The sequence below is a fragment of the Nicotiana tabacum genome, chromosome 24 (assembly GCF_000715075.1).
Source record: "Nicotiana tabacum cultivar K326 chromosome 24, ASM71507v2, whole genome shotgun sequence".
NCBI lineage: Eukaryota > Viridiplantae > Streptophyta > Magnoliopsida > Solanales > Solanaceae > Nicotiana > Nicotiana tabacum.
Genome location: NC_134103.1, coordinates 88,924,288 through 88,933,409, shown reverse-complemented (window position 1 = coordinate 88,933,409; position 9,122 = coordinate 88,924,288). Strand labels below are relative to the sequence as shown.

Below are 9,122 nucleotides of genomic sequence, written 5' to 3'. Positions count from 1 at the left end.
GGCAGGTTGCAAGCAGCTCATGCAGACAACTTACAAGCAGTTAAAGAAAAGCCTTGCAGTTGCTTCCTGAAAAGCCTCGCATCTGCTTCCTTTCTGCTATAAATATAGGAGTTTTCAGTTCATTATGTACATGAATTTGAAATTGAATAATATATCAGTTTCTCTCTATACTTGTCTTCAGTTTATCTACTTTATACTATTTATTTTATAACAAATGGCATTTAGTATAGAAAATATATTATAATTATTTTCTTTCCTAAGTTAGTTTTAACTTTCACCGCTGTTTTCATACCTATTATTATGTTAATTTTAGAAAAATATTTTTTGTAACCACCTAAGTGATATGTGCAATCTCCAATATCCAAAGTTCAATTATTAATTATTTTGGACGAGTAATCGAGTATCCTTGATTATGATAAGTTAAATTGTATTTAGCTCTTTTAGTTTATTAGTTTTAGTATATGTGCGTTGCACGTGTGTATAGTTCTATCGATTAAAAATATATACATTGATGTTAAAATAAAATACAATATTTGTTTAAATGATAAAGCTAATCTTTCTCATAGTAATTGTATTAAATATCTTCTGAATATGCATAGATGATGAATTTAGTTAAATTAGTTATACGTTATTTTGTAATTATACATATCTTATAATATGATTTACAAATATGTTAAATTGTATCTCACCTGACATCTCTTTATAAATACATTTTGGCTTCTACTTTTTCATTCTTATTTCTTAAAGTTTGCATTTAACCAATTTAATTCTTAATACTATAATTAATTTTATTTTATATTCTAATTTATTTTATCGCGCATGGTCTTTTTTTGAAAAATAATTTATGTACTCTAAGATTTGTGTATACTTGAAAAATAATTTTACCTATATGATAAATTTGGAAAGGAATAAAATTGGATTATTTTTCTAGTTAGTTAATTCAAATCCGGGAAAAAAAGCTCAATTCAAATACTTAATTATCTTTTTAATCACTAATAGAAATAATTAATTTTTTGAGGATTTAAATTATTAATATTATCTCATAGCATAAAATAAATATTTAATTCTAACTATAGTTTTTATCCAATTGCTTTTGTCAAATGATAAAAAATTAAACTTTTGCACTTTATGTTTGTCGCATCATTAGTAAATGACTTTTCTCTCTCTTTCTGTTGATATTATTAAATATTATCGTAATTATTTTTTTGATAATATTTGAAAAGCTATATTAATATTTGCATCTAAGCAAATTATTGATCGAAGAATAAAATTAAAAGCGAATGGACCAATCTCACATAGAATATTCATAGCATGTATATGTTAAATACTGATTTGAATAAAGGACAAAGCAAACTACTTCCTCTTTCTTTAATTTTTTTCTTTATTTTATTTTATTTTATTTACATCATAATCGTTCACCTAAATTTAGCATGATTATACAATTTTGTTGAGCTAAAAACGTTCAATTGTATAAAATTCATATATAAGATAAAACATATAAATATTTGGCGTTATTTAATTATACTTTAATTTTTAAATTCATATAAGATAAAACTTTAATAATTTTGAAGTCCTAAATATAAGGACCTCTTACTTAATTCAAATAAAGAAAGATATAATAAATAATAAATATTGTTTAATTTCAAACTCCTAAATATTAGTTGGAAGAATAATCAAATGACTATTTTGTCTAATAAGAATTCTATTTTAAAAGGATAAAAAAAAAGCGAACGACATTTCGCTAAGTATTTTCGTGTTTTTAATATAGTAGATAGATAGACTAGAGTAAGCAACATATTTTATTGTAAGAGTAAGTTTGCACCTAAGTTGCTTTGTTTTATAATTCAAGAAATAAAAGAAAAATATAGAAGAAGCAATAAATATAAGCGGAAATGGTTAAGCATAACTCTGTAAAATTTGAACAGAAGAAAACGATCATATAAAAATCTTCTATAATTTATATTTTAGATTTCTAACGTGTGAAAATAAAAATATCTCTATAGTTAAAAAAACTAAAGATTTGTAATAGGCTAAAATAAAGTACTTGAATCATGTGATTAGAGATAAATCATTTTTTAAGAAGACTATGATGTCCCTGTCATTACTTTTCCAGAGGCCAATATCACTTACTTAGTGGGCGTTTGGACATAACAATTGTAAAATTTTAAAAAAAAGTGAAAAAAAATTTCAAACAAAAATGGTGTTTAAAAATTAGAGTTGTGTTTGTATATGAATATAATTTTGGGTTGTTTTTGAAGTTTTTTTAGTGATCTAAATGAAAATTTTGAAAAATAACCTTTTGGAGTTTTTAAAATTTTTGAAAAATTTCAAAATCTTCAAGTGATTGAAAATTTTATGGCCAAACACTGATTCAAAATAAAATAAAATATTTTTTAAATAAAATTGAAAAATTCTTATGGGCAAAGGGGCTCTTAATAACACCCACAAAATCAGGCAAAAATTTCCCTCCAAGTTTCATTATATGCATTTTTATATTGCATAAGAATTTCCCATGGTCATAGAAGATCCACTTTTTATGGTCATCACTTGCTCGTCAGTCATACCACTTAGGAATATTAATTATATTTGCAATAAATTAGTTTGTCAGTGTGCACAACTCCATAGTATAGAGTTTCTCACTCCAATTATCATTCTTTCTTGGGTTGTTCTGATCTGAAACCCATGTTTTTGCCACCTCTCTTTGTCTAATTATCTAACATGGGAATTGGGATTACACAAAAAAACAGCCATTAGTTGTCACATGTAATTAACTTTCTTGAATTATGTGAATTGTGTCAATACATGTCTACAGGGGTTCTTGGTTGGAAATGGAAGCTACTAACCAAATGGGGTTTGTTCTAACGCTGCTTCTTTCACTTTTTTCATTTGCTTACAGTGTTACAGACCCCAATGACTTAGCCATAATCAATGAGTTCAGAAAAGGTTTGGAAAATTCAGAGCTTTTGGATTGGCCAGTTAATGGTAATGACCCTTGTGGTCCTCAAGCTTGGCCTCATATAATTTGTAGTGGTAACAGAATTCAACAGATTCAAGTTATGGGGTTGGGGTTAAAAGGTTCTTTACCACAGAAATTTAATCAGTTGTCTAAACTGACAAGTTTGGGGTTGCAAAGGAACCAATTCAGTGGAAAGTTACCATCTTTTAGTGGTTTGTCTGAATTGAGGTATGCTTTCTTGGATTTTAACCAGTTTGATAGTATTCCATCTGATTTCTTTAATGGACTTGTGAGTTTAGAAGTGTTGGCATTAGATGACAATCCTCTGAATGCCACTACTGGTTGGTCTTTGCCTAGTGAATTGCAAGGTTCAGCTCAATTGACTAACTTGACTTTGGTGAATTGCAATTTAGCTGGTTTTTTACCTGAGTTTCTTGGAAATATGTCTTCTTTAGATGTACTGTTATTGTCCAAGAATCGACTTTCGGGTCCTATTCCAGGTACTTTTAAGGACTCTGAGCTAAAAATGCTTTGGTTGAATGATCAGTTTGGTGATGGAATGAGTGGTTCAATTGATGTGATTTCAACAATGGGATTAATGACAAGTCTTTGGCTACATGGGAATCATTTTTCAGGTAAAATTCCAAAGAAGATTGGTAGTTTGATATATCTGCAGGATCTTAATGTCAACAGCAATGATCTTGTTGGTTTAATTCCTGAATCTTTAGCAAATATGCCAATAAGCCATCTTGATTTGAATAACAATCATTTCATGGGTCCAATACCAAATTTCAAGGCTACAAATGTTAGTTGTCAATCCAACTCTTTTTGTCAAACCAAAATAGGTGCACTTTGTAACACAGAGGTTATGGCACTTTTAGAATTTCTTGATGAGTTGAATTATCCATCTAAGCTTGTTGAATCATGGTCAGGAAATAATCCTTGCGACGGTCCGTGGTGGGGATTAAGCTGTGACAATAACCAAAAGGTTATTGTGATAAACTTGCCTAAGTTCAATCTTTCTGGAACCTTGAGTCCTTCCATTGCAAAATTAGATTCTCTAACTCATATCTATCTTGGATCTAACAATATTGCTGGTTCTATTCCATCTAGTTGGACTAGCTTGAAACATTTGGTTGTGCTTGATTTAAGTAATAACAACATTTCCCTTCCTCTGCCAAAATTTACTGGCCCCGTGAAACTTTTTGTAAGTGGAAATTCACAACTGAACTCGAGTCCTCTTGTAGCAACCCCTTCACAAAAGAATAATAATACATCCCCTGGTGCTTCACCCTATTCATCGACGAGTAAGTCAAGCTCTTCTAAGTCTAAGTTAGTAATTTTTGTGGTTCCTATTGCAAGTTTTACAATCTTAGTTTTTCTTGCTATTTCATTATATGTTTATATCCGGAAGAGGAGTATGGATAGGCGCAAAGGTCCAACTTCTCTTGTGATTCATCCTAGAGATCCTTCTGATTCGAATGACATGGTCAAGATAGCAATAGCCGATGAAACTAAAGGAAATCTTTCGATATTGACTGAAAGTGGTTCTGCTAGCATACACAGTGGTAAATACCCTATGGTTGAAGCTGGCAATTTGGTCATATCAGTTCAAGTACTTAGGAATGTAACCAAGAACTTTGCTCCAGAAAATGAACTTGGTCGTGGTGGTTTTGGAGTGGTTTATAAAGGAGAATTAGACGATGGGACAAAAATAGCTGTCAAAAGAATGGAGGCTGGAGTTATTAGCAGCAAAGCGTCGGATGAATTTCAAGCTGAAATTTCTGTTCTTTCGAAAGTCAGACATCGGAATCTAGTGTCTCTATTGGGATATTCAGCTGAAGGCAACGAAAGAATTCTTGTTTATGAATACATGCCACTAGGTGCTCTTAACGAGCATCTTTTCCACTGGAAAAGTCTGAATTTGGAGCCTCTATCGTGGAAGAGGAGGCTGAATATTGCCTTAGATGTTGCTAGAGGAATGGAGTATCTGCATACACTCGCTCATCAGTGTTTCGTACACAGAGATCTCAAGTCCTCAAATATCTTGCTGACTGATGATTTCCGAGCAAAAGTATCAGACTTTGGACTTGTGAAACTTGCTCCTGATGGAGAGAAGAACTCTGTGGTAACCAGGCTAGCTGGAACTTTTGGATATCTAGCACCTGAATATGCTGGTAAGCATTGTTTTACTCCTATCCTTTTACTTCTAGGATGACCCAACATGTCGCTAAACAAGAAAGTGATGTTATATTTTTAAGTCTCTTGAGTACTCTCTATTATCTCTTTGGTTTAAATAGTATTACTGCCTTCCATATTAACCAGTTAGAGGTGGATAAATTAAGTTCCGTGGACATGATTGAAGTGTCTTGTCTGTTCTACAGGCAAGAATGTGCTGTGGCTTCACTAGTATACTCGAGTCCTGGATGTGTTCAGACTTCTTTTGTTCATTTTCTCAGTGCACCTAAACACCAAAAGATAGCAAAATAAGATGCCAGTATCAATATCTGGACTATTTAGTCATAGTCTGCATGTTAAAAAAAGGGCAGCCCGATGCATGAAGCATCTCGCATTCACACAGGGTCCGGGTAAGGGCCGCACCCCAAGGGGTGTGATGTAGGCAGCTACCCTGATACGCTCATTTTCTCAGTGCACGTAGTAAAATAAGATACCAGGATCAATATCTGGACTATTTAGTCATAGTCTGCATGTTATGTCACCTAATAAATATGTTAACTGATAAGATGTTTTTGAGTATCAATCTTAATTATTGTAATTACTACTCTTGTAGACACGTAGGATTTGCTTAATCTCATATTCTGAAGTATTTCTGCTGTTTTGCTAACTCATTTGACTCGCTGTTTTGATCCAGTTACTGGTAAAATCACCACAAAGGTTGATGTGTTTAGTTTCGGCGTGGTGCTAATGGAGTTGTTAACTGGTTGGATGGTGCTTGATGAGGATAGACCTAATGAGAGCCAATACTTAGTTGCATGGTTCTGGAACATCAAATCCTGTAAAGAGAAACTAATGGCAGCCATCGATCCAGCTCTGGATGTAAAAGAGGAGGCATTTGAGAGCAGCATCTACACCATTGCAGAACTTGCTGGTCACTGCACAGCAAGGGAGCCGGGACAACGGCCTGATATGTCCCATGCTGTGAACGTGCTCGCCCCGCTTGTTGAGAAATGGAAGCCCCTTGAGGAAGATGAAGAGGACTATTGTGGTATTGATTACAGTCTTCCCCTCGATCAAATGGTAAAGGGATGGCAAGAAACAGAAGGAGAAGACGTCGACCTTGAAGACACTATCCCTGCTAGGCCTACTGGATTTGCAGAGTCCTTTAAATCAGCAGATGGTAGATAAATGCAGGTACTACTGCATTACTGCTACTGTTGTTTGATCCTGTTATCTATGCTTTCTTTCAATTTTGTTTATAGAAATTTCAATCCAATGTATAGGCTTTGTTGAGTTACTTCTGTGGGATGTAGATATGAAATAGTGATGAACGAGAACTGTTTATCAGCTGAATTCCTCACTCTCTTAATTATTTCCTATTCCTATCTGAGGAAAATATATTAATTGTTCCTACTTCGACGTGAATAGATCAGAAATCTTCATTTCCAAGTTCCAAAATATGAAGGTTATGATTTTTGTTTTCTGGTGTTTCACACAGTCGAGGGTCTATCGGAGATAGCCTCTCTGCCCTTCTAGGATAGGGTAAAGTTTGCGTACACACTACCCTCTTCCAGACCCGACTTGTGGTAATTCACTGTGTCTGTTGTTGTTGTTGTTGTTGACACAGGAAGTCAGTTGAAGTAACTTGGTATAAATTTTCTTAACTGACGCATCTCTTTACATTGCAACAAAAGGAAATCCTTTACTACAAGTAAATGATCAAGACCTGACTATAAACTTCTTATATGATCAAGTGCTTTCTAAGTCCGTCTCAGATCTTATAATTGGCATGTATCTACATAAAATATTTGGAGATACACATGAGCTACATATCCCAATCTGTCTCCACTGGATGTGTTTGATCGTGCTGTTGAGGTTTTGGTCCATGATAAGATATTTACTGCTTGTCAATTTGAACTATATCAAAGCTCTCGTTCGAACTTCATATACGAGAATTCTAAATAAGAACTCGAGTTTTGAAATGAATCCAAGTGGAGGTTCTTTCTCGGGGTGGGAGGAAGAGCACAAAAAAGGCAGCCTGGAAAGACAAAGATAGGATTTCAACATAAAAAGCGGTGAATGAGCTGTAATTGCGGGGAAGGGGGCAAGCACTGGCATAGCCACCTTATGGCTTATGCCAAGGCTGGTCAACCGAAAATTATACGGCATATATAGTTCAAATACTAGTACTTTATATGGTTATGTATTATATTACGAATATCCTTAACACAGCTTAGTGAGATAGTTTGGTGGCCTAGGGTGTTCAAAGAGAGGTTGTTGTTCTTGGGTTCGAATCTTTGACTAAATATTTTTATCTGCCTATTTTGTTTGCCAAATCTAAACAAAAACCATCGTGTTTGGTTTATTTGATTTTTTTTTTCAATCTAAAATATTTTCTAATAAATAACGTTTAATTTAAAATTTGTGTAAAAACAAACAACCTATCTCAAAAATAGTTTTTTTTTAGTAAAAAGTTGTTTCCCGAAATAAATTTTATAATTTAAAAGTCAAGCTTTACAATAATTTCTTCAACACTCTCTACTAGGGGTGTACATAGGTTGGGTTGGTTCAGATTTTCTAATTACAAAACTAAACCAATTATATCGAGTTATTAAATCTAAAGATCAAATCAAACCAATAAAAGTCGGGTTTTTAAATCTCGGTTTTTCAGATTTTTCGGGTTTTCGGATTTTTCGGGTTTTTTTTATCATAAAGTCTTCATAGCACAAAACATAGAATTTATGCTTCAAATATTTCTATAATCCTAGTAAGACAGAATTATATAATGTGTTTTTTTAATAAAATAACATAATTATGAGATGATTCATGGCATTGTACTAAAATATTCAACAATAAAGAAGAGAAAATCGCATAAAATAAATATTATTAATTAGCCATAATAAAAACAAATATAATTTAAAATTACTAATAAGTTGCAAAAATAAGTACGACTAATAAGTACTATTATTTACATGACTAAACACTAAAAGAAAAATAAGTTATGCATTTTATCTAAACCATGGAAAAACTAAAAAATAGATATCAAACACTATTTTCATTCATAGTACAATTGAATTGAATATTTTTTATTATCGTTAGTATTGATTTGATTTTGGTTTAGGATTTATTTGAGTTACTAACATTTATGGACTATAAAACTTATTGGAGCATCAAAAAATTATAAGTCCAAACTTGAAATAATACGTTAAAAGATAAAATTATGAAAAAGCTTAAGAAATATTTATAAACTACACTACAATAAATATTTTCATGTATTAAATATATTTAAAACTTATGTACATATAATATCTGGTTGATTTGGTTTCGGTTTGACTTTTTTTTTTTTAGTTAAAACCAAACCAAACAACACCAAACCAATCAAACCAAACCATAGTCGGATTTTTTTTCTCGATTTGACTCGAATTATCGGGTTGGTGCGGTTTGTCGGTTTTATTTGTACACTCCTACTCTCTAGAGACTACAAACCCTCTCGACTCTCTCTTTCCTCTGTTTTTATGCTTACTTTTATGAAGTTCGAACGTTTCTTTAATTATATAAAATTAATGTTCTATTATAAGTATGTTTATTGTTTAGCCAAATGTTGTTGCCTAGTTTAATTTAAAATATTTTGGTACACTCATTCATGGAAAAAAAATTATTAACCCTTTTCAAGTTTGAATACCCTTGATGCGTGCATCCTTCTATTCTCAGTTTGTGGGAATTACTTCGATCACTAACTAATTCAGATGCCTTTCTTTTAGTTGATTATTGGAAGTTGTTGTTATCCAATAATATTTCATCACAATGTTTGTTAATTTAGATATTATCACTTTTAGCCCGCGCCAAAAACCATTTACATCCGGTAGCCGAAAAAGTATATAAAATTTATATAATTTTTGTATATAACATACAAAATGTATATATATACAAAAAATATATAAATTTTATACATTTTCTGGTTATTATTTTTTTACATCGGCTATACAAT

The 9,122-nt window shown here is 32.0% G+C and overlaps 1 protein-coding gene across 1 annotated transcript; it reads left to right on the top strand.

Annotated features, from left to right (window-relative positions):
* Positions 1-2,464: 2,464 nt before the first annotated feature.
* LOC107787229 (receptor-like kinase TMK4) lies at positions 2,465-6,583 on the top strand. The gene is made up of 2 exons (XM_016608771.2): positions 2,465-5,133; positions 5,829-6,583. The coding sequence occupies exons 1-2, from the start codon at positions 2,829-2,831 to the stop codon at positions 6,320-6,322; spliced, it is 2,799 nt and encodes a 932-aa protein (XP_016464257.2). The 5' UTR covers positions 2,465-2,828; the 3' UTR covers positions 6,323-6,583.
* The last annotated feature ends 2,539 nt before the right edge of the window (positions 6,584-9,122 follow it).

What these genes read in the sequence shown, in the direction of transcription:
- LOC107787229 (XM_016608771.2), top strand. Translation starts at nt 2,829, where the DNA reads ATGGAAGCTACTAACCAAATGGGGTTTGTTCTAACGCTGCTTCTTTCA. An exon ending in TCTAGCACCTGAATATGCTG is followed by an intron (nt 5,134 to 5,828) that starts GTAAGCATTGTT and finishes GTTTTGATCCAG; the next exon opens with TTACTGGTAAAATCACCACA.